At 31.6% G+C, this 27,304-nt stretch overlaps 1 protein-coding gene across 1 annotated transcript; it reads left to right on the top strand.

The window, feature by feature from the left end:
• The first annotated feature begins 504 nt into the window (after positions 1 to 504).
• On the top strand, positions 505 to 26,021 carry LOC114348588 (microfibril-associated glycoprotein 4). The gene is made up of 6 exons (XM_050657187.1): positions 505 to 622; positions 8,178 to 8,307; positions 8,902 to 9,126; positions 12,052 to 12,273; positions 19,787 to 20,017; positions 25,744 to 26,021. The coding sequence occupies exons 1-6, from the start codon at positions 557 to 559 to the stop codon at positions 25,911 to 25,913; spliced, it is 1,044 nt and encodes a 347-aa protein (XP_050513144.1). The 5' UTR covers positions 505 to 556; the 3' UTR covers positions 25,914 to 26,021.
• Positions 26,022 to 27,304: the final 1,283 nt, after the last annotated feature.

Raw genomic sequence — 27,304 nt, 5'->3', positions numbered from 1 at the left:
AAGATTAGCGATAGCTACTAAGCGGGATGGAGGCGTATGTGCAGTTTTCTGCAATTAGCGACCACTTAAAGGAGATTGGTCTACGATTGTAGACCGCGTAGACTAACGGAGGATAGGCAACCGTTAAAAACAAAAATCGCACAAAAAAAAAGGAGAATAAAAAGCAGTAGAGCATATTGGGACAAAACATTCTGTTTAGTTTGAAGTGACAGATAAATTTTCGTAAATCTCAGCGTCTAATGTTTAAAATATACTTTCAAAAAGTAGAAATTAAAAGACCGATTTCGCACAATCTATTTTTATATTAAAATAAATTTTTACTGAGAACAAGATAACTTATTTAATACCGATTACAATATAATTTAAAAAATAATCAAATTTTTAGTAGCCAAACAGTAAATCACAATGTGTTTGTCACCAGATAAGAAAAAACCCAGAATTTTTTGTTGGATGTGGGTGCTATCAAATAGATACAGTGTTATATTTTGATATCATCATCCTGTATGAATAACATTATAAATAGTTCATCAATGTGATTTCGTTTTAGTTAATCACAATGATTTTTCTAAGTCTGTTCGCATTAGTGAGTGTAGCACTTGCCGAATACCAAATTTTAGGCAGAGTAAGTTATTTCCTTTTTTAATTATTAATAAAAATATATTTTCATAAAATTAATTAAAAAATATTTTTATAGCAGTATTTACTACGTAGAGCAATATCTATTGTAGTTTTCTGACTTTTTATATGATTTTAAGAAAGATGCTTTGAATCATTAATATTTTGTCTCCGTCTACCGTATTACGTCTACTATATATTATTCGAAGATGACGTTTTGTTTCTTTGAAAAAAACAAAACGACAGATTTGTGATTCGCAACTCCTTAATTTTTCTATTTTTTACAGTTTTAGTCTCCGGGATTTCATTGTCCATACCACTTTTATTTTTATAGAGTTGCTTAATAATATTTATAGAAATTGTTTTGCCTTACTACGGTAGGTATATTCTGCTCGCTTTTTACAAAGGTATACAGGGTGTAACAACAATACAGGTCATAAATTAAGTCACATATTCTGGAACCAAAAATAGTTGGATTAACCTAACTTACCTTAGTACAAATGTGCACACAAAAAAAGTTATAGCCCTTTGAAATTATAAAATTAAAATCGATTTTTTTCAATCTATCGAAAACTATTATAGATTTTTTATTGAAAATAGACATGTGGCATTCTTATTGATACACGTATTTATTTTCCAGAGATAAATCTATTCCATTTATTGCGAACTTCGAGTACCTATCATAGGCGTCCGTTTTGGGTAGGGCAACAGGTATTTTATCGCATAACTTTTTGTCTTTAATTTTTAGGCATTTCTGACTCGGAATTATTAAATTGTGAGGTATTCTAGTACTTAAAGGTACCCTTGCTTTGAGACGATAGGATACGCTGTTTTTCGTTTTTTGAATTAAAAAAAAATTAAAAAAAACTATTTAGGAAGACGAAAACTGGTACATTTATTTATATTCCAGAAATGAATCGATTTCATTAATTGCAAATTTCTAGCACCGGTCATAGGCATCCGTTTTGGGTAGGTCAACAGTTATTTTGTAGCATAACTTTTGTCCTTAATTTTTAAGCATTTTTGACACTAGATTATTAAATTGTAAGGTATTCGAGTATTAAAAGTTATTCTTGCTTTAAATTGCTTCAAATTCCAAAAACGAAAAACTTTGAAATCGATTTTTTCTAGAAAAGGTGTGTCATATCGATTTAAAACAAGAGTAACTTTTAGTACTAGAATACCTCACAATTTAATAATCCAGAGACAAAAATGCCGAAAAGTTAAAAGAAAAAAAGTTATTCGATAAAATAACCGTTGCCCTACCCAAAACGGACGCCTATGACCGGTATTAGAAATTCACAATTAATGAAATCGATTCATCTCTGGAAAAAGAATATGGATACCAATTCTGGTTTTTCTAAAGAGAAGCGTTCTGGAGGTATTTAAGATAAACTAATTACATGACGCCCTCTTCAAAGACCTCTAACCCCCTTTGGAAGAACTTTTGGACTAGGTGAATTGGACAAGGAATCTCCTGTCTTCGTTTGTCGGTAGAGTTTCTGGATACCCTGTACATACGCACTTCTGTTTTGTTCTTTAATTTTTCAGCCCCTCACCTACATGTGCCTTCGTCCACTTTATTAGTTCATAGTCTCATTCTAGGGCTACCTCTTCTTCTGCGACCGATTAGTTTTCTGGTCATAATTAGTTAAGCCTTTATGTTCGCTGCCGTTCTGTCTACAGGTCTTCCTCCGAATATACAACTCACTATTTTCCTTTCGTATATTTCTAGAGTATCCTCTTCCTTCTTGTTTGATATCCATACCTCGGAAGCTTATGATACTGGGAATCTAATTACTGTTTTATATATTCGGACTTTTCTTGTCTCTAAACGTACTTTAAATTCTTTTAAACTATCTTGGTGTTCCTTTTGACTATTCTGGCATCGAAATCCCAATTCTGTTTTCAATTTTTATCGAATATTACACGTAGGATTCAAAATTATCCTCTCTCTCTTGTCGTTTCCCCATTACTGAGGATCGTGATTTCTTCCAATATTCCTAACAATGCTTCTCAATTATTGGTCTCTATTTTCAGCTGCTCTAAGAGCTTCGCAGAATGAGTTTCCAGCTGAATGCTTTATTTGGTCAGACCATCTAGTTGGTGATCGTTCTCTTGATCTTCTCCCCGGGACGTTCCCAGAAACAATTAATCTCTCCCAACTGTCATCACCTGTGCGATCTACGTGACCAAAGAATTGCAGAATTCGTTGTAGCCATATTGTGGACAGCCTTTTTTTAATATTGAGTTGGTTTAGAATGGAAACGTTGATCTTATAAGCTGTCCAAGGTATGCGCAGCATTCTTCTCCAGCACCACATCTCAAAGGCATCAAGTTTATGGCGCTCGCATGCGCGAAGAGTCCAAGTCTTTGTTCCGTATAGAAATATTGAGAATACAGGGGCATTCACCAGTCTCATCTTGATAATTTGAGAGATAGATCTGTCTTTCCAAACTTTAGTATGGCGATAGACAAAGGTGTTTACTATCTGGTATTCCTGTAACATGTTAATGAGTTGAATAGTGTCGAATCTGTCGACCACCATTATTTTTGTCTTAGCTTTATTGATTTTCAGACCAATTTTATTGCTTTAGTACTCAACTCTTCGCAGAAGATCAAACATTTCTTACTCATTTGCTGCTATAAGTAAAGTGTTATCAGCAAATCGTAAATAGATTTTTCTACCAGCTACTGTTACTCCACCGGCCCATCCTTCTAAAACCATCCTCATGACATGTTCACTTTAAATGTTAAATACGTCAGGTGACAGCACGCATCCTTTTCTAACACCTCTCTCGGTCTTGAATTGGTTTGAGAACTTCTTATCTAGTCGTACTGTCGCTATATTGGACTGGTACAGATTTTTAGTAAGTGTGACCAGGTGCATTGGTGCGCCCATTTCTATTAAAATTGACCACAGATTTATCCAGCTTTCACAATTAAATGCTTTTTGGTAGTCAACGAAGGATATAATCAGAGGTACTCAAAATTCTCTAGACTTTTCAATGAGTTGTCTCAGGTTCAGGATTTGTTTCCTTGTACCTTTACCCTTTACAAAAGCCGCTTGTTCCTGAGGTATTTGGTAATGTAGATAGGTTTTTAAACTGTTTTTGATTATATGCAACAAGATTTTACAAGCATGTGTTATTAGTGACAGTGTGCGGTAGTTTTCACATCTCCTAGTTCACATCTTTTTTGTGTAGCGGGATATAAATTGAGGTACACCAATCATATGGCCATTTTCCTGAATTCCAAACAGCGACACAGATAGAATGGATAATATGTAATCCTTTGTCACGTAGCAACTGTAGTATTTCACATGGTATTGGACCAATTCCTGGGGATTTATTTCTCTTTAGTGATTTAATTGCATCTTTGACTTCAGCGAGTAAGACAGTACGTTCTTTAGGGTAGTCAGAAGGCCACTGATTTTCTGCTGATACCTCGTTATTTTTATATAGCTCGTCACAGAAGTTTCGTCATGTTTCCAATATTTCATCAGTATTGGTCTTTAAATTACCTTCCTTATCTATTGCAAACCACGTTTGAGGTTTAAATTCCCTGGTAAGGAGTTTGATTTTCTGGAAAAGTCGCTCGATTTATTTCGACATCCATGTTCCTCTATCTCTCTGCATATTTGAGAGATGCAATCCGCTTTATCTTTGCGGCACTGTTTTCTGATTTCTCTCGATAACGTTCTGTATTATATCAAATTATATGATATAACCATTAAATGCACAATAATTCTTATATTATTTGCACGAATCTGCCGCACATAGGTTTATAGGTACATGTGAAGATATATTATGCATTTATTATTTGGTAATTAACGTAACTGAAGAGTTAAAAATATTGCCTAAAAATATTTTTACGCTCTTTTCAACGCCGGTATTAACTTTTTGAAAAATTAATATAGGGTGAAAGGGTGAAAGAATTATTAGAAAAACAACATGTTTTTACATAAAAATCAGGAAAAACACAACTTCTGGTAAATCGATTCTTCCGGTTCAAGACTTTGGTCTTGCACATCAAAAGAAAAACCTATATACCAAATTTGGTTGAAATCGGACTTTTCGTTCAAAAGTTATCGTGCTATTAGTCACATATGTATAGTCGCCAATTTGAATGCCCGCCATTTTTGTAAAAAGTAAAATCTGAGATGGCCTTTTATCTAAATTTGAACCTTGATGTGTGTAGTATATGTGATCCAAATTATATGCTTCTACGATTAAATTCACAATAATTCTTATAATATTTGTACGAATCTGTCACACATAGGTACATGTGAAGATACATTATGCATTTATTAAATGGTAATTAACATAATTAAAATTTTCAAAATATTTTCTACAAAATAATTTTATGCTCTATTGAATTGCGGTATTACCTTTTTGAAAAATTAATATATACAGAGGGAAAAAATTGAAAAAAAAAACATATTTTTTACATGAACAACCAGTAAGAACACAACTTCTGGTAAACCGATTCTTCTGGTTCACCACATCCATCTTGTAAATCAAAAAAATAACCTATATACCAAATTTGGTTGAAATCTGAAGTCTCGTTCAAAAGTTATCGTGCTATTAGTCACATATGTATAGTCGCCAATTTGAATCCCCGCCATTTTTGTAAAGAGTAAAATCTGAGATGGCCTCATATCTAAATTTGAACCTTTATATGTGTAGTATATGTGGTCCAAATTATATGATTGTATCATTAAATGTGCAATTATATCACATATCGGCCGCACTATAAACTGAGATTATAATTGCAAAGAATGCACTTTCATAAATGGACTTTTAGTTAGTGTTATTGATATTGTCTTTCTGTCTTTATTTTATTTCTATGTCTGGATCTAGTTGGTCCCTATGACAGTTTCCGTTTAATTGAAGCTCTGCATAGAGATGTGGGTTACGACTACATACTAAAAATTTGGGTCTGTATAAGTTCATTTTAATACCCATTTCCTCTCTTTCTTCGTGAATACGATCAAGCCGAGTTTCGAGACCTTCAATATTTTCTGATAGAATTACTGTATCGTCCACGTATTTAATTATATCAAGGGGAAAGGAACACAATGCAAAATTTTGACTGCTGTCAAAATTTTGAACCTGAGAAAACTAATCCTAAACCAATCCTGAGAAAACTAATAATAGTCCTGTCGCCAGGGGGGTACAACGGCCTCCTTAATTCAGATGGACTTACCCAAGTTTTTTTCTGTATTTTGACCCGTAGAATACGAATTTTTTGGGTAACAGTTGATCTGGATGTCGATAAGTTTGTTATAAACAAAGGACTTGAGGAATTACATAACAGCGATTTTTTGCAAAACAAAATATTTTTTGTATTTTTTGGGTGATTCTCAGCAAAAAATGGTTTTACAAGTTTTTTCGTAGGATGCATAGTTTTAGAGATAAACGCGGTTGAACTTTCAAAAAATCAAAAAAGTACAATTTTTGAACCCGAATAACTTTTGATTAAAAAATAAAATAGCAATTCTGCTTACTGCATTTGAAAGTTCAAGTCAAATTCTATCGGTCTTGATTATTTGCTTTGCTAAAAATTAGGTTTTTATTTGTTAAACAAAGCCATAAACACATAGTGTTTCCCGTGCCACTGCATGCGTTTTAATGTACAATATTTCTCATGATCACCTTTCAGTGCGTCACAGTTTTTCGATTTCTTTCTAACGCATTAAATTGTATGTGACAGAAAAAAGGCACGTCGGTGATTACATTTCGTCGGTGACATTTTTATAACATTTATTCTAGTTATTCTAGTTGTCGGTAGATGGCGCCATAATAAAAAATATTTTTTTTAATTAGGTATTAATATTGCAAATATAATCTGTATAATTTATAAGACTATACAAATCAAAGAAAATACCATTTTACAAATGCAAGAAACACATTTGATTTGTTTTTATTCCAAATTGAAAATAAAATGTGACAACTGTCAGATTTAACTAAAATGTCATGTTAGAATAAATGTCATAAATGTGTATTATCACGGACTTACCCTTTTTCCTATCATTTGTTACGCACTGAAAAATGATCATGAAAAGGACAATACGTAATCTACGTAGAAATTGTCTGTATGCGCCTACTCGTTCGATTTCAAATGGGAAATGCATTGAAAACATCATTCAATCACTATGTGTTTATAGCTTTGTTTAACAATAAAAAATAATTTTTAGCAATGAAAGTAATCAAAACCGATGGAATTTGACTTGAACTTTCAAATGCGGTAAGCAGAATTGTTATTTTATTTTTCAATCAAAAGTTATTCGGGTTCAAAAATTACAATTTTTCGATTTTTTGAAAGTTTAACCCCGTTTATGTCGAAAACTATGCATCGTACGAAAAAACTTGTAAAAATATTTTTTGCTTAGAATGGCCCAAAAAGTACAAAACAGTGTTTTGTTTTACGAAAAATCGCTGTTATACGATTCCTCAAGTTCTTTGTTTATAACAATCTTATCGACATCCGAATCGACTGTTACCCAACAAATTCGTGTTCTACGGGTCAAAATACATAAAAAAACTTTGGTAAATCCATCTGAATTAAGGAGGCCGTTGTACCCCCAGTGGCGACAGGACTATAAGTATTTTTGAAAAATTTAAACGCAAAATGATAGATTACTTTATTACCCAGGGGTCAAAATTCCTTATAATGAATAAAAAGTTTTTTTTAAATGAGGTATTTAAAATTAAATATCACACTCAATTTTCTCTTAGTTTTTCACCCCTGTAACTTATTAAAATAAACATTAGAAGCTTACAGGGATTTCTGGCACTCGGTAATAACGTAATCTTTCATTCTGCGTTTAAATTTTTAAAAATTCCTTCTTAGTTTTCTCACGATCCGAAAAAAATGAATCCCATTTAAATAACATTGAAGCCGAAAGTTCGTACCCGTCCCCTTAAGTTGTCCCCCGTTGATTGTTATTCCATAACATGATTGTCCTTAAAATGCCTTTTTAAATAACTGAACCGAGTAAACATTGAACAATATTGGGGACAAAATGCAACCTTGTGTCTGACGCCTCGTTGTATGGAGATTTCCTCGAAGCTTATGTCCAATTTTTACGATAGCGGTTTAAATACAGTACAACAGTTTTAATGACACGAATATCTTTGTGATCTATTCCTGTATTATTTATCATTAGCATTAATTTTACATACAAATGTATTGTACCTTATCAAATGCCTTTTCGAAGTCAAGGAAGCACGAAAATCAATATTTTCTTGGATCATGGCATTATTGTAATAGGATATATAGCACAAAAAGTATAATCAAGATATTCGTATTTACGTATTCAAGTACTCTTAGAAAGATCTTAAGAGAGTATCATTGCATTTTTAGCTATTGCGACAAAGATGGACTTAAGCCAGACTATGGGAATCACTCCAGTGTAATATATTGCATTAAAAAGTTTTACTACTACTTTTATGTTGTCTTTATTTATTAGCTTCACTAACTCATTTGGTGCATATATCCTTACGTACTTGTAAATAAAAATATTAAAAAGCTTTATCTAAGTATTTTTCTTGTTTTAGGCAGAAGAACATAATCCTGTCAATGTCAAGCTTACAAAATTGTTAGATGTGAAAGTAGAGAGTAAGGCTGATTCGTGGAAAAATGATTTTAGCCGATTCTTTCAACCACAAAGTGATGAAATTTCATTAGGTAGTATACATTGTTTTAATAAAATATTAAACACAGCATGGACAGAAAAGTGGAAGTAGTCTTTTATTTTGTTTTTTTTTATATGGGTTCCCTTCTTCTGTTTTCTTTTTAACTAACCTTAATGTATTTAGTAAAAAATGGAAGAAACTGGGAAACATAGATATAAGTTTGTTAAGTTTATGAGGATTAGGAAAATAAATTAAATTCAAATGTTAGTTTACCCAATTCGATTAATAATGACATAATTCGATTAATAATAACATGCTCAAAAGGGCAAGCCTGTATATCCATAACAACTTCAGGTTCTAATGTATTATTATTGTCAGTAGTTTTTGAAAATGATTTAAACTCTAAAGCTCAAACAAACTAATGACTCTCAGACTAAATAAAAAATCCATATCTAATATATTTTCAAAAAATTTTAAATTTTTAAAATATAGAAATTTTTATAATTTTTTTTAATTTAAAAATTTTAAAAAAACTTTAAAACAATTGTCACACGCTATCGAAAGTATTAGGTGGACATCTTTTATTTACCAAATACTAAAGCTAGATAAATAACAAAAATTTTATTAAAAATATTAAAAATTTTAGGCAGAAAAGATGAACATAATGTTCAAATTCCCTTAAAACTGTCTCTTGGAGTTGAACAAAGTGGCGTTAATGAGGATTATTCTCAGAATTTTTTTAGTATTTTTAAAAAATGTAAATCTTTGGTGGGACGAAGTAAAACACCAATTTGTCATCTTAATCCACTTCCAGAATATTCAGATAAATACAACGCTTATCCAGGAAGTTGTAGAGAAATTTTAGATAACGGTAAGTTTTTATTTGAATTAAGAGTAAACAGTAGCGCGTCATCAATCTTTTTGTTTTTCGAAAGTTCTGCGAACTTTCAAGAGTGAGGCAACAGTTCGTCGGTAATTCGACACTGACAGTGACATTATACCAAAGAACATAGACCTTATAGAAGGGTACTGCCCTGTAACGTTTCAGCATAGGATTTTGTGCACCAACTGAGTTGGTTTGTGTGGCCTGACAAAGACTACGGTATTTTCAAGGGACAAATAAATGTGACCATCTGTTCCATTTAAAATCTTCTTCTAGGAGAGTACATATTCTTTGATTATACTATTAAAAACAATAATTTTTATACTCATAGGCGCGCTAAATATTGCCGAGACGTGACGTTCAATTTCTGGTTATAGAAAATCGATTTTTAGTAGATCCAATGTGACACAAAATCTAGACATGGGATAGAAAAGTTTATTTAAGGAAGTGTATTTTTTTGTTCTTCTTAATGGCGGTAAGGCTCATCTTTGCAATATTTTATTTAGGTATAGAGTAATTTCCACATGCTAACATATTTCTCAAATTGGTCTCTGTACCGCCATTCTTTATTATATTACGAATATATTATGTGCCAAATATCTCGACAGAGTCTCAAAATTACAGCCGCAGTCTTGGACCACGTTTGTTGCTACCTGTTGATCGCTACTGTTGCCTCTTAATAAGACAAAATGAATTTTTAAATGTGTAACAAATGTGTAACTTTTCTTCTTCTTATGGTGAATATCCGATGGGAAGTTGGACACTATGGCTATTTTGACTTTGTTCACTCTTGCCCTAAAATGTACGGCAGTACATTACACAATATATTATTATTATATATTCTTATATTTGTATTGTATTATTTGTGCCTTTGGTTTTCTTATTCTTTGATTGTTACCTTAAATATTTCCTTTCAATACAAGTTGAAAAGTAAAGGCGATAGTATGTTGTCTGACTTGTTTCACTCCTCTTTTTATATTTATTGCATCCGAAAGTTCTTATTGAACTTTTATTATTTCCACTTTATGTCAGTATAGATTTGTAATTACAGTAGACAACTCAACGAGGATACAAGATGTAGAGAAAGCAATGAACAGTAGACAACTCAACGAGGAAGATATTCGTGACCGAAAAGCATGGCGAATAGGATGCGGGAAACGGCGAATGCTGTAGAACACCCGATATATATATATATAGATTTGTAATTCGTAAATACGTCGTCGAATCCAGCTGTTTTCAATATTTCTAGCATTTTGTTATGTCGGGCCTTGTCAAAAGCCGTTTCAAAATCGATTGCAAATTTTGAATTATATATCACTGCATCTCTGTATTAGTACTTGGATATTAAACAAGGCTTTCCTTGTACCTAAGCCACTCCTAAACCCGAATTAATTGAGTACCTATTGCTAATTCTGGCATCTAACAGATTTATATTCTGCTATGTATTACTCGTAGGAAGATCTTCAAAACGTGATTCATCAGACTTATTGTACGATAATCACTGCATGTCTTTACAAGATATTTCTTTGGTAGAAAGATCTCTTTGGTCTAAGGCACGAGGTCTCTTTGGTCTATTTGGTCTATCAGTTGCTATACTAATATTGGTATACAGTTGGTATTGAGAGTCTTTGAGAAACATTATCACATTATTATCATTAAGAGTGGCGGTTTGGTCTTCATCCAGTTTATGTTGTCTTCGGGTGTTCGTGTATAGCTGGCACTCAACTAGTATGTGTTTGACGGTGACTCGAGTGTTGCAGGTATGACACCAAGGAGGATTTCCCTGGCTCATCAAGTAACCATGTGTAAGACGGCAATGTCCAATTCTTAGTCTTCTCGTGACAACTTTGTCCCTTCTACAATATGCTGGTATTTTTAAGGCAGGTATTCTGGGTTGAATATTATGGAGTTTTGAGTTTGTTCTATTCCAGAGGTTTTGCCAGACTCTCAAGCACATTTGGTTTACTGTATGTTGTAAATCCACACCAAGTTGTATACTCTTCATCGGAATGTCAGAACGGGATGCCTCTTTGGCCGCTTGATCGGCGTTTTCGTTTCCTGTAATACCCACGTGCGATGGAGTCCAAATAATGCTAACCTATACGTTCTTATCCAATAATAGCATGCATTGTGGATATTTTGAATTAGTGGGTTTTGGGAGTAAAACTCCTTAATGGATAGTATGGAGGATATCGAATCTGTGCAGATTACAAGGTTTTTGCTTTTGTTGGTTGGACAACTAAGTGCTTTTATGACAGCATATAGTTCGGCTGTGAAGATGCAACAATAATATGGCAGACGGTAGGTAGCTATAACTTCGTTGGTGGTAGTCACAGGTGAACCAACTTGCTCTTCGAATTTAGAAGCATCTGTGGAGATGATTGAGTCATACTGTTTTGTGTGGATGAGTTCGAGGAAGGATGACTTTAGGGCGGAACTACGGGTTTCTTTTTTGTTATAATGTGTTGATAGACTGGTGTTTATAGTGGGCAATGTGGAATGTCCATGTGTCCATGGTGGAATGTTAGAATATGAGATTGGAGTAGTAGTTCGTAAGTCTATATTACCTACTAGTTTTTTAAGAATTTGAGAAGCTCGTTTTACTGTTTTGAGTTTGTTTACTATTGTTGGTTTGGTAGAGTTGATTAGCCCGTTGACTGGATTATTTGATTAGCTGATGCTTTGACAAAGTATGAAAAAAGAAGTCGCTGACGGCGAAGTTGGGATTATGTTTTTTACTAAAATGAACTATTTTAGATTTTTTTGATGAAAATTTAAATCCTGTTCCTTTTGATCAACTGTGGATATCATTTAAAGCAGTTTGAATTAAGGCGCAAGTGGGTGATGTGATTTTGCCTTAAGAGAAAATTACTAGATTGGTATAATATTAATATCATGTATTTAAATTTTTAGTTAGTAACAAAACAGGAATATACACAATTAAGCCTAGAACAAGCAAGAAACCATTTTCTGTCCTCTGCGATATGGAAACCAAAGGTGGTGGTTGGACTTACATTCAAAAAAGATTTGATGGATCTCAAGAGTTTTATCTGGGTTATAAAGATTATAAATTTGGCTTTGGTGATCTTAATGGAGAATTTTGGATTGGGCTCGAAAATATTCATCATATGACCGGTAAGTTCAGCTGTATGCTCAGTATATACCTATTTCGTGATAAGACATCTCGTAACGGCGACAGTTCGTAACTTTATATTCGTAAGGGTACAATTCGTCACGTCAAAAAATATTCTGTTTATTTTGTTAACGTGGAAACTAACTTTTATTACAGTTACATTAAAATTAAAATTAGGTATATCCATTTAACGAATCGGCACCAAGATAAACATTTTTGACAGATTTCGTATTTCGTGGAGAAATCAGTTTGTTAATTTATGTTCCAAAAAATATTATAATCTAGAAATGTATATTCTATTGTAGAAAACAGAGGTTAAACCTCGCAAAACGGACACAAGTCCGGTTTTAGTTTTATTCTGGTATATTAAGAGGTGCTTATTATGAGGCTAACTTTTTCTTAAAAAATTTCGCTCCGCAAGCCCCCTTTTCATCCCTCTAAAGGGGGTAATTTGTGGTTTTTGCGAATAGTCGCCCTTCCTGTACGTTTTGCAAAAAATTTATTTAATAGTAAAATGAAGAGGGCTATATTTTCTACTGTATATTTCCCGACAGCATATATCTATCACCCACCGTTTAACGGGGGTGGCGCCCCAAAGTTGACCAATTTTTAAAGAAGATGTTAAAAAATATATTTTTTCCTAACTGTAATGAAAAATAAGAAGAAACCCTGCGACAATTAATCAAAAATAAGTGGCTGATTTTTTGGTATAGGATCCATTTAAGGGCAATTGCAATTTTTTTAATTACAGGGTGTTACATTTTAAAAAAACCCCTATTTATACCATCTGAGCCTCCTATGCTAGAGTAAAAAAAACTTTCAGCGATTTTCCATGTACTAGTGTTATTTACAAATTTGTATAATACACCCCCATATTTTCCCCGGAACCACCCAAAAAAAGGAGAAATAGTAAAGAAAATAATCAAAAATTGATTTTGGACCACCACTGTGACTTTAGGGTGCAAAGAAAGTAAAATATGCATAGGTCATAATCTGTAACAGACAGTGTGTTCTTTTATTTTCCATAAGAACGTTATATAGGTGAAGAAAATAAAAACAAAATAAAACATTAAATGAATAGGCGACGAAAAAAAAACAAAAACTGGAGCCCACCAAAGCATTTCTGAGGTTTACGGCGCCACTGTGCCGTAACGGTTGCTTATACGAAAAAAATGCATTGGACCTTATTTGTAGAGAAAATAGTGGACATTAATTCTGTATAGGTTTTGTTTTAAAAAAATGCGTAGGTAATGAGAAAATCGTCAAGATATGCTCTCCAAGGGATAGGGGTAGTTTCCGCAGGGATGTTGTAATAGTCGTATATATTTATGAAAAACCCTATTGATGGAGCATACATAGATCCGTATGGGTCAAAAAGCAAAAAAAATTTTTTAACCCCCCTTTACTTACTTTTTTTTTGGCTACAGGGGTTGCATTAAGAAATTGCTTTTGGTGTACATTCATGGGTAATAAGAACGTGCACAAAATGATATATGAAGCATTTTAATAAAGACATGGTGTGTGAAGGATTCCAAGAAAATCTCTTTCTTTATTAATTCTCCTTTTTTGGGGTGGTTCCGGTGCATTATAGGAATTTCTAAATAACACCAGTACATGGATAACCTCTGAAATTTTTTTTACTCTAGCATAGGTGGTTCAGATGGTACAAAAAGGGGTTTTTAAAATGTAACACCCTGTAATTAAAAAATGGGCAATTTCCCTTAAATGAAACGTATACCAAAAAATCAGCCACTTATTTGTGATTAATCTCCCCAGGGTGCCTTCTTAATTTTCATTACAGTTTAATAATTTTTTTTAAAATATCTTTTTTAAAAACTTGTCAACTTTGGGGCGCTAGCCCCGCTAAACGGTGGGTGATAGACATATGCTCTCGGGAAATAAATATTAGAAAATATAGTCTTCTTAGTTTTACTATGTACTAAGTAAAGTTTTTGCAAAACGTACAGGAAGGGCTACGTTTTACAAAAACCACAAATTACCTCCTTTAAAGAGATGAAAAGGGGGGTTATGGGTCGAAATTTTTTAAGAAAAAGTTAGTCTAATAATAAGCACCCCTTGATATAGCAGAAAAAAAATTAAACCAGACTTGTGTCTCTTTTTCGAGGTTCAATCTCTGTTTCCTACACTATTGCATTCACTATGATACCTAATAAATACATATATATTAAACTGTTTTTATTTGTTTAAGTATTTTTCGCACTTAGTTTTACTATTTTAAAGCGATAGTTTAAAATAGAAAAATTTTAAAAAAATCATCGTTGTCATATCAACAAAAATATTGAACTTATATAAAAATAGGTGTGAAATGTATTTAAAAAGAAGTTGTCTTAAAAAAAGTATCATTATTTTTAGTATATGAATGTTGAGGGGTCTAGATTCAAAACCGAACATTTCCACTTAATGTCATTCTGAGAAAACTTAAAAAAAAACAATTTACAACTTTACTTCTCCCTATCTCAAATAGGAGGAAAAGTCCACTTTTGCATCTGTACCAATTCTTTCACACTGAATTTTTACTAGGAACTGTCCAATTTTGCTCTTTATCAAAAATTGATAATATATGGAGCTTTAATCACAGATTCCAGAGGTGTATTCAATTAATTTTGACCAAAAAGTGGAAATGTCCGGTTTTGCATCTAGACACCTCGTATGCAAAATGCATTGTTGTATAAATATAATAATACTAAATTTGCTAAAAAAATTATATTAAATTAAAGATTATTCAGATTTGATTAGAGAACAGGTCCTCTATTTGCTTATACGTATTTCGGCTTTACCTTAGCCTCATCGGAGTACCTGGCTAAAGCCACTGAACTTGAATCAAATATTTTCATCTCTTTGGTGTAATTATTAAAATAATTACCAAAGATACAACTTGCACCATTTATGAATAGTTAGTCAAAAGAGATAGGAACTAAAATTCGAATTGTTCTGATGCCTTTTAAGATATAAATAGACCGAAAAAGGCAAAACGAAACGACTTCTCTCGTTGACAAGGGGATCTATAATTGCATCAACGACCTGTCGTTCACAGTCATAACTTTAGTGAACTAGTTCCGTTTATACCCACAAAAGTGAATACAAATAAAAGGGTGGCAGCTGCCACCTCCAAGTTTTGTAGCCTCCTATTTTGCCACCCTAAAAATTGGCCCATAAAACTAAATTTTATAAATAAATTATGTATAAAAATCAAAGTTTTAGGCTTTTTGCTGTGGTGGTAGAGTTATTTTTTATTAAAAAAATTAACTTTAAAAATGTGTGAAAGAAATGAGAAACAAAACAGTTGAAGAAAAATCGTCACCTTTTATGGAAAAGGCTCTAAAAAATGGCTTGCCCATGACGTTTGAAATATTCAGGCTATTTTTCACGATACCACTAAGCTCAGCTGGGTGTGAAAGGACCTTTTCATGCCTGAGAAGATTAAAAACCTACACCAGAAACGCTAGCGGTCAGGAGAGAAGGTCTGCATTGGGGCTTTTAGCCATTGAAAGGAAAATCCCAGTCGATATTAAAAGTGTCATTGATGTATATAATATCTGGAAAAGAAGACTTCATTTAAGTTAGATTTGAATCCATCACCTCTAGAACACACATTCATTCTCTTATCTTACTAAACTATTATTGTAAATAAAAGCCTATTAAAGATTTGAATTATTAGTATAAATAATGAAGCTTAAAATGGGACAAAACCTCGCAATTTTTACAGAATAGATCGATTTGCTTGAAAATTTAAGAATAAGTAGTGGATAGTCCAAGGATCAAAATATATACGATGCCGAAAGATGCTTTTACCATGGGGGTGGTTGCCACCCCATCTCGGGGATGGAAATTTTTTATTATATTTTGACCACAAAAATTGGTAAAAACACTAATTCTAAGCAAAAGATGTTAATAGTTTTCGATTTATTTGCTATCGAAAGTGTTAGTTTTATATCGAAAAAATCAATGTTTTTAATAAGTTTTTTGCTAATAACTCCAAAAGTTTTCGTTTTATCAAAACAGCTTTATGTTGTTCTGAAGCTATTTTCTTGTGGCATTTTTATAATCAAGTATATTCAAATGGGAAATAAGCCACAATTTTACCTAAAAATGATTTTATTAACGTTTCGACGCCCAAGTCGGGTGTCGTTGTCAAAATACAAAATAATACTCAATTTTTAGGTAAAATTGTGGCTTATTTCCCATTTTAATATACTTGATTAAAACAGCTTTACTTATCAAAAATGTACCTTTTGAAAAAATAAACAAAATCGTTTTTTTTTATTTTCTTTAGGATCAATAGTAATCGAGCTATACTTTATTATATGTTAGCTCTTCTTCGTCAAATGCTATATATTGTAGTTTCAAAGTTGAAAGACGGGAAAACTATGCATTTTTCGAGGAAAATTTATTCAAACTAATTTAAGGAATTTAAAGATATCTATCTCCACAAATAAAAAAAGTCTCTAACTCAAAAATTAAGTGACTTATAATGAAAAGAGTGTCAGTCCCTATTTTTTTCAGCGAAAAAGTGACCGGAAGCAACCTTTTAATCACCACCCTAATTAAAATTAGTCATAGACCTTATTCGTTATTCTATATTTATGTATTATTAATAGGTTCTAGAAGTTTGACCGGCTTAGAATGATTAGTTTTTAAAAAATTGGAGTTAAAATTGAATAACGAATTTTTTTAGTTTGGAAAAAAATGGATTTCTCTTCAGAATAGACTGATTAGCATCAGAGATACGAAAAAATGTTTAAATACAAAATTATAGCTTATTTAATTCACAAGACACTGGTTTGAAAAAATTTTTTCTGCAGCAAATATTGAGTGAGCTATTGATAATTAAATCTTCTAATAACATGCAAAGACCACCTTTACCAACCCTTTCAAAGACACCTCTTTTTGCGACTGAGAATTTTAAAAAGATTTAATATTAATACTCTTATAGATCTTGCAAAAACCTACAAAATTCTTTTTAACAAAATTTCTAAGATAAAAAATAAAAAAGTAACAGTTAAAAAGTCATTATATTTTTTTGAAAAAAAAAAGGAGATATCCAATTCGAAGCATAATAATGTAAGTTAGTGGTGTTTTTAGTCATTGGCCTTATTTATTCTTCTTTATTTATGTATTATTAACAGATTCTAGAAGTTTGACTGGCTTAGAATGATAAGTTTTTAAAAAACTGGAGTTAAAACGAATAACGAATTTTTGTAGTTTGGTAAAATATGCCATTTTCTTCAGAATAGAAAGATTAGCATCAGAGATACGAAAAAATGTTTAAATATGAAATTGTAGGTTATTTAATTCCCAAGAATTTGGTTTGAAAAAAATTTATCTACAGCAAAAATTGAGTGAATCGTAAATGAGTATATCGAAAGACATTGTTTTTTTTTTCGATATAAAACTAACACTTTCGATAGCGAATAAATCGAAAACTATTAATTTTATAAAAAAAATGTATAGAACATTTTTCCTTAGAATGAATGTTTTTATTAACCTTTGCGGTCAAAATATAATAAAAAATTTCCATCCCCGAGATGGGGTGGGAACCACCCCCATGGTAAAAGCGCCTTTCAGCATCATATAGGTTTTGATCACTGGACTATTCACTACTTATTCTTAAATTTTCAAACAAATCGATCCATTCTGTAAAAATTGCGAGGTGAAAAGCTTCGGTTACTGGACTATATTGTATTGAATTTATAAGATTGATCTGTATTTAGTAGAATCCTAGGTTGTGTACACCCAGTGTGTATAGTTATAAAAAAAATAGTCTGCTCTCTCACATATACTGGCAAGATAACAACAACAATAGCCAGATACATAAAAAAGAAAGGAATAACACCAGCTTTCAGAACTAACAACAACTTAAGCAAAGATATTAAGAACAATAAAAGCCGAAAGAGAAAGCAACTACAGAGTGGTGTGTACAAACTAACTTGTGGTGACTGTCCGAAAACATACATCGGTCAAACTGGCAGAACTTTTGACAAACGGATAGCAGAACACAAAAGGGCATTCAACAATAGAAAAACAGACACTTCTACATACGCACTTCACCTTCTAGATCATAATCATTCTTTCAACGAAGAGTTTCAAATTCTACATATTCAAAATAAAGGCCTTAAGCTATCTTTTTTAGAATCTAGGGAAATTAATAAACTGAAAAATACAGATATAATTCTGAATGACCAACTCGAGACAAACAGCTCCCCACTCCTCAACCTCTTCAGTTGAAGACTTAAAAAGGCAAACACATTGTAAACTATATCACTTGAGAAAGGCACTCCGCCGAAACAGCTGTAGTCACTTAGTTATAATAAATTTTGTGGAAGTATAGAAAACAAACGTTTTCAGTGTTTTATTGTTAGATAAAATGAACTTCCATCAAGTAACGGTCGAATCCATCAATTATTTAAAAAAAATATTGTATACATTGCGTTAAACCCTTCTATTTTGCATCAAAATTTACAAAATTGTCCCGGACCCCCCTTTCGAATCCCCCTGGTAGTTTTTGCCACCCCAATGAAATTCGTGAAATGACGCCAATGGATTTGATTCCAGTTCAGTGCCTCTACACAGGTGCTCCGATGACGTTGATGACGTTAAGTTAAAGCCGAAATACGTATAAGCACATAGTAGAAGCCCTATTCCATAATCAAATCTGAATCATTTTTACTTTAATTTTATTTTTATTCACTTTTGTGGGTATAAAAGAAACTAGTTCGTTATAGAATTTTATCACAGTGAACGACAGGTCGCGGCTGCAATTATAGATCCCCTTGTCGATTAATTCAGCACTCTGTTTTGCCGTATATTTACATCATAAAAGGCATCTTCTTCTTCTTCTTGTGCCACTTCTATTAGAGATTGGAAATCATCAAGGCTATCCTGACCTTGTTTACAGCTGACCTAAATGGTTCATTAGTGGTGCAGCCAAACCATTCTGTATTCCGTTTTCCTTCCATTTTTCCTTGCCTTATATTTTGTCATGCGCAAGTAATGCGTATTTATGTCCTCTCATCAGATGACTCAAATATTCGAGTTTTGGTCGTTTTATCGTTAATAAAATTGCTGGGTCTTTTGCTATCCTTCGTATTACTTCAAGGTTTGTGATTCTTTCAACCCAACTTATCTTCATTATTTGACGGTAGCACAACATCTCGAAACTTCCAATATATTTATTTTATGTTATTCTGTTTGAGAGTCCAGGCCTCTACACCGTATAAGAGCGTGTTAAATACGTAGTGTCTTAGCATTTTTAATCGTAGAGGGACGCTTATATCTCTGTTGTAGAAGAATTTTCTTATCTTAATGAAGGTGGCTCTGGCAATTTCGATACGTCTTTTTAAAAAAGGCATCAGAGGATAACAATTCGAATTTTAGTTCCTGTCTCTTTTGTTTAACTAAAACATTAAATGTTGACGTTACGAATATGTATAGTTAAAAAATGTCGTCGTTACGAGCTAACGCCAAACTACCTATTTATGCCGTTTACTCTTTTAGGTTCTGAAATCAATGAACTTTTGATTGAACTCACTGACAGAGATAAGAAGACGGCTTATGCACAATTCAAGACCTTTGGTATAGGACCCGAAAAAGACGGATACATTTTAAATGTATTAACAGGATATTCAGGAGATGCTGGGGATGCTCTATCGCCTCATCTAAACTCAAAATTTTCAACTTTTGATGTAGATCAAGATGAAAATCCAGGAAATTGTGCTGTCATTCATGGTATTATTATTAATTTAGTTTAGATATTTTACCCGTCTAAAAAAATTAAAAACAAACAATGACGTTTTTGATGGCAGGGGAGGAGACAGAGGGCGATGAGTTAAAATTGCGCTGAGTCTTATTTTTTAATTGCATAAATCATAAAAAAGATGAAAAAAATGTGCGGGGGGGGGGTGTACTCTTTAATTTATGTATCCCGTCCATAAGTTTGAAAGTTTTATGCGCCACTATCGACGTATGAGCCACTAAAAAGCGAATAGTGCTCATTTAATTTTACCTATCCCTGCTCGGGTCCCGACAGCGAATTTACAAAACCTATACTATTTCAGTCATGGGGGAAACTGAATTCTAGTAGGTTTTGTATGCAGAATATTAGTTACATATCCTATGCTAGTTCCGTCCAGAAATTAACTGTATCGGTGTAGGATGTGTAAGCGAAATTTTTGATTATTATTGCGCAAATATCTATACTGTTTCAGTCATGTAAGTAAAACTAATCAAATATTTACTAAGTGGATTTATAGATCAAATTTAGATATTTTTTGAAAATTAAAATTAATAATATATATTTGTATAATATTAAAAATTAAAAACAAATTAATAATTACTAATGTACGAATATATACAGTATATCCCTGTAACTTTTTTATTATTGATTTTACGAAAAAAATATATTCTTCATAAAACGTTCTGCATGGTCTAAAACCGAAGATGCAATCATCTGATATCAAGCTGTTTCAATAGTATACAAGGGATGTCAAAAAATATGAATTTGTCTCAAGAGTATAGTACCTTTATATATTTCACAAGATTGAAAATTGTTATTACAAAAATTTGTTTGGACTTAAAAATAATTTTCTAATATGCAACTACGTTCTTCTAATTGAAAAAAAAGTTGAAATTTTTTCTCAATAGATACTTTACTTTTAAGAGGATTGGTACGTATTTTCGGCTGCAATGCTGTTCAAATGAGGATTCATTTTTTTTTTTTCGAATCCTGAGAAAACCAATAAGTATTTTTGAAAAATTTAAATGCAGAATTAAAGATTGCGTTATTAGCGAGGGCCGAAAGTCCTTGAGAACTTCTATAATGTTTATGTTAATAAGTTACAGGGATGAAAATCTAAGAGAAAATTTAGTGTGATATTTAATTTAAAATATCTCATTCAAAATAAACCTTTTATTTATTCTAAGGGACTTCGGCCCTCGGTAATAATATAGTTTTTCATATTGAGTTTAAATTTTTCAAAAATATTTATTCGTTTTTTCAGGATTCTAAAAAAATTAATACAATGTCCGTGGTAATATTTCCAAATCTATCTTTGTCATACAACGCACTCAGTCGAATAGAATATTGTCAGCATACTGTCGGTCAGACAGTGACAATCAGTGACAATTTTAAATATTTGACATGGCATCGTGAATATTTTGAGTTGTTGATTAAATAATATTGATAAATAATGTATTTGATAAATAATTGATTTTAGACGTGAACTTAATAAAAAGTTATTTATTGTGTATTATTTGTGGAAGATCCAAGCAGAGAATACATCAGGATAATATATTCTGTGATCCAAGTATGTATTTTGTTGTTAAAGATGTTCAAAATTGTAAGCGTTCCATAGTAACAATATATTAATAAAAAATCACTTGAACACTTTTCTTTTTTTCTCGATTGAGTATTAGTTTTTGTTGTACATATAAATTATTACAATCACTGAATACATAGTTAGTGAAAAAATTATCACATTTATTAACTAAATTAATAATTTGCAATTATAAAAATAACAGTTATCCAAGAACATTCAAAAGCCATCGCTTTAAATTAATGATCACATTTTCAAGTAGAATGACATCCTAGTAATGTTTACATATCCATACCAGTGTGAATTTTACTACAGGTAATTTGCCGTGTAAAGAGAGAAAAAGTAGGGATACCCGTAAAATATTTGCGAATTATGTACCGATGGCCTTAACAGAAATTCATATTTTTTGCCATTTCTCATATACTATTAATAAAACTTACTAGTAGTAATATCAGATGTAATAATGCAAAAGTAATATCAGATGATTGCATCTTCGGTTTTAGACCATGCAGAACTTTTTATGAAGAATATGTTTCTTTTTTTTTCGTAAAATCAATAATAAAAAATTTTCCATATGGTTCCAACTTACAGGGACATACTGTATATATTCGTATATTAGCAATTATTCATTTGTTTTTAATTTTTAATATTATCCAAATATATATTATTCATTTTAATTTTCAAAACATATCTAAATTTTGTAATATAATAATAAATCCACTTAGTAAATATTTGATTATAACTTACATGACTGAAACAGTATATACATTTGCTCAATAATAATCAAAAATTTCGCTTACAAATCCTACACCGATACAGTTAATTTCTGGACCGAACTAGCATAGAATATGTAACTAATATTCTGCATACAAAACCGACTCGAATTCAGTCGCCACCATGACTGAAATAGTATAGGTTTTGTAAATTCGCGTCTCGGCCATGTTCTGAACAGTAAACTATCCATGTATCTGATAATTTTTTAGTTATTATATACCTATAGGCAGAAATCCTACCTGTTCCCTGACTAGAGTTCGAAGCCGTTATTATTAACAATTTCGTGAAAAAAACGCGTTTTGTTGTTATTTTTTCACCTCATTAAAAAGCTAAATAGTTGACATAAAATTACAAAATTTGAGTTTTTATAAATATTTTTATGAATATTTTTAAAGTTATTCTAAATGTTTATAATTTACAAAATTTCAAGAATTTGGCATTAGGATTTTTGACTACAATAAATATTTTTTTATTTTTTAAAATAACTTTAGAAAATATTTCTACTTCTAATTTCATTTGGCATACGCAGAATTGCTCTGTTTATTATTTTCTCTTTTACGTTATTGCAAAATAGAGGTCTCCAAGATAAAAAAATAGAATAACTTTTAAATTATTGGATGTGTCTCAAATTTTGAGGGTTTGTTAAGTACCCCTTTTGGTTGAAACACCAAAGTTGGGTACGTTAGTTTTAATAAAAGTTGTTAACAAATAACACTAATTCACTTATTTTGCATTTTATGAAGAAACAAATTTACTTATATTCCAAAAATCGGCATTTTTAAGCTTTTTCAATGTTCTAAAAAATCAGATTTTTTAATTTTATGTTAACTATTTATCGTTTAAATGGAGTGCAAAAAATCTAAAAAAAAATCTTACTTTTTGCACTGAATAATTGTTAATATTTAAAAAACGGCTCCTAACTCTAGTCACGAAACAGGTAGTTTTACAATTACTAAAAAAGTTGACAGATAATTGGATAATTTAGTGTTATGAGAAAATCTTTATTTCCCTGGACTATTAGGTACCCATGTTTCCGATCCGTAAATAATAAACACTGGGCGTATTTATCATTTTATAAATTCTAAATTTTGTTGTTCTTGACATATTTCTCGCCGCTGGTCTAGGTCAAAGTAATACCGATTAACCAGGCATATTCGCTTGCTTCTTTATTATTATAATCTTTTTGTTTCAATTCTCTTGGAATATCGCTACGAAAATAGAATATACAGTGTGACCCATTTAGATTGGAAACACCTCTATAAAATTTGAAGTTGTTAACAGATTATAACCAAATTTTTTTAATGTCATGTAATAAAAGGTCTATTGCGGGACAAAATATGAAATATTTAGTTAAATTTTCAGGGCATTCTACGATACTTTTTCTTCGTCGAAAATGGAGAATTTGTATTAGCGATTTTTTTAATAAAAATATTTCTACGCCACTGGATTTAGAGTGGCTTCAAATAGCTATGACAAAAATTTCATTAAAATATATTTATTAATAACGAAGTTATAACAACTTAAAATTTTAAAACTCACTAAGCTACGAGTCAAAAAAGAACACCTTGTATCAACAGATAACCATAAAACTAATTATTTTTCAAATAATTTTAATAATAAACCACTACTAGACAAAAAAATGTTTAAAATAAATTTAAAATGAAATTTTTGTCATAGCTATTTGAAGCCACTCTAAATGCAGTGGAGTAGAAATTTTTTTAATAAAAAAATCGCTAATTCTCCATTTTCGACGAAGAAAAAGTATCTTGTTAATTATTAATATTAAAATTATTTGAAAAATAATTAGTTTTATGGTTATCTGTTGATACAGGGTGTTCTTTTTTGACTCGTAGCTTAGTGAGTTTTAAAATTTTAAGTTGTCATGACTTCGTTATTAATAAATATATTTTAATGAAATTTTTGTCATAGCTATTTGAAGCTACTCTAAATCCAGTGGCGTAAAAATTTTTTTTATAAAAAAATCGCTAATACAAATTCTCCATTTTCGAAGAAGAAAAAGTATCGTAGAATGCCCTGAAAATTTAACTAAATATTTCATATTTTGTCCCGCAATAGACCTTTTATTACATGACATTAAAAAAATAATTTGGTTAAAATCGGTTAACAACTTCAAATTTTAGAGAGGTGTTTCCAATCTAAATGGGTCACACTGTATGAATTAAATTCCCGGAGTTGGCTGCATACCATATAACCATATAGTTAAAAAACTTTAATATCCAATTAAAAACTCTTGTTAATTATTAATTAAAATTTTAAAATCCAATGGGATTACATAAATGTTCAGAAACAAAATTCTCGGATTACTCAGTCCATCTTAAGTGAACTTTCCTCTTTTTCTTCTTCTTCTTTTGGCATCATAACCCTGGATGGGTCTTTGCCTATCTGGCTATGTCTTTCCATTCAGATCTCTCTCGTGTTTCACATCTATCGTTTTATGTTCATGATATTCAGGCCGTCTACCACGTCATCCAATCATCTCGTTCTAAACCTTTCTTGTTTTTTTTACGCCTTCCTATCGGCTTCAATTGTAATATTTTCTTTATTGTTTTTGCATCGTCCTTTCCCTGTATATGTCCCAACCATGACAGTATTTGACTTTACACAAATCTTACAATATCATAACCTTCATTATTAATGTAAAAGATGGTTTTGCTTGCTTTCGATTCAGAGGGATGCACAATCACTGGACAGCTGTTTCTGCCATTGCAGGCATCCTCAACAGCGCTAGCGTGCATACCACCGAGGTGCATGAATGCATGAATGAAATACCTTCGTTCTTAATTTTAAAGGAATTTGTTTGTTTTTGATAGTATATAGGAAGCTTTTCGAATGCCGCTCACCCTATTCATATTCTTCTGTTAATTTCTTTATTCTGGTTACTTTTGTCTGGTCAGATAACTTTTCCTAAGTAAATACATATATTTTTGGACGTATTCTATGTTTGTTCCACCTATGGTAATTACTGATGTGTCTTCTGTATTAGTCATTATTTTAGTTTTCATTAGATGCATCTTCAGTCCTTTTTCAAGACATGATTTTTCTAGGTCTGAAATCAGTAATCGAAATTGTTCCATAGTTGTTGCTATCAGGAGTACATCATCGCCAATCTTAGATAATTTAAATATTTCCAGTTGATACAAATCTCCTTATTATCCCAGTCTATATATTTAAAAATGTCTTCCAACGCCAGAGTAAACAGTTCGGGTGAGATAGTATCCCCTTGTCTGACACCTCTATAAATTCTAATTAATTGAGTTTGCAAATCTCAAAGTCAAAAGTTATATTCTTAGTATTTGTAATAACGTGTTTTTGCCAGATTTTTAAAAGATTAATATCTAATTTTAGAGGGTGCATGGTGGTACAAATCTTGCCATACCAGCAATTTAAATGGAAAACACATTAACGTAAATCTTCCTGCGACTTATAACTATCATGGTGTAAACTGGAATGGTTTTAGAGGACATCCGTACATCCTAGCAGGATCTAAAATGATGAGTCGGGCAGTTGAGGTGTAAGAAGAGTAATCAACAAGTGAACTACTGGTGAAGTAAATGTACCTATAGATAGATATATAGAAAGATGCATAATATATTGTAATATCATTAATAAATATTAACCCAGCTTATTTTAGTTTGTTTCTCCTATTAACTTCTCTGTCCTTCGTCTTCTGAATAAAACATTTATACCAGCCATAATGAGTAGTGTAAATAATATCCAAACAGGAATATTCACATATGTTCTTGGTTGGTTTCCAGCATGTCTTAAAATAGGAAAAATCAAGCCTTTATTTAAAACAGGAAATAAAGGAGACGTGATTAATCATGGACCACTATCTTTTTGATCTGGGTTCTTCAAAATATTAGAAAATTAAAAAAAAAGTAAATTATTAAGTTTTTTGGATAGGTTTAATGTAGTAATGTTATGTAATGATTGCCAATGCGGCTTTAGAGAAATAAAATCGACACAAGATGCTAACTGTCACAAACATCAGACACTCTTGAATCTAATAAACGTAGTTTAGGGATATTCGTCGATCTCTCTGAGGTCTTTGACACGATATCTCTCGAGATTTTGCTGAAAAACAATGAGTAGTCTGGCTTAAGAGGACGTTTTTACATTAGTAAAAGCTACTGGCAGAAAACAATTTATAGAAACTGATGTTGTCAAAAGTTATCCTGTGGTAATTAATATCAACGTACAGCAAGGGACTGTTTTAGGTCCTCTTCTTTTTACATTATATGTTAGTGACATTTATTTTTGCTGATGACACCAAAATTTTTTAATTTTAATGCCGATAATTGGGAAGATTTTAAAATTATAGCAGAACAAGATTTCAAAATTGTAAAAATATGGTTGCAAATAAAGAAGCATATCAAATTATGAAAAAACTAGATAAATATTTAACTTTTGCAACTTTACAAAAATTCTCTGCCAACTTTTAGTTCATTAAGAGTCATCAATATAACTTCGGGAGATAGTATCCTACCCTTTTTCGAAAGTTCTCCGAAACCTTGGCAACACTGACAATATGTGATATTATCTAAGATCAACACTTTGACATAATACTCATAGGCGCACTAAATGGAAGTAATTTTAAATAAAGAAAACAATTTTATTATTAGTAAATAAATATTTATAAAAAGAAACCAAAATGGATGAAAATTTTACGTTAGCATAGGTTGGTATTTGCGCGAAATAATAATAAAACAATAATAAATAGTCATTTCGTTGTGAAGCGAGACAAGAGCCGTCTTATTTTATTTAGTTCATAGAGCGCCAAAAGCACTCTAACTAGTTTCAACCCTTTTTTTAAATAGAACTTTTAACGAACTTTTCCCATTTTTTTAACCCGGCACCTGCCACGTGGTTTTGCAAGGCGTCAACTGCCACGTGGGGTGCTCACAGC

This window comes from Diabrotica virgifera, chromosome 7, assembly GCF_917563875.1.
Source record: "Diabrotica virgifera virgifera chromosome 7, PGI_DIABVI_V3a".
Taxonomy (NCBI): domain Eukaryota; kingdom Metazoa; phylum Arthropoda; class Insecta; order Coleoptera; family Chrysomelidae; genus Diabrotica; species Diabrotica virgifera.
Note: the sequence above shows the minus strand (reverse complement) of the source record. Positions and strands in the feature narration are given on the sequence as shown.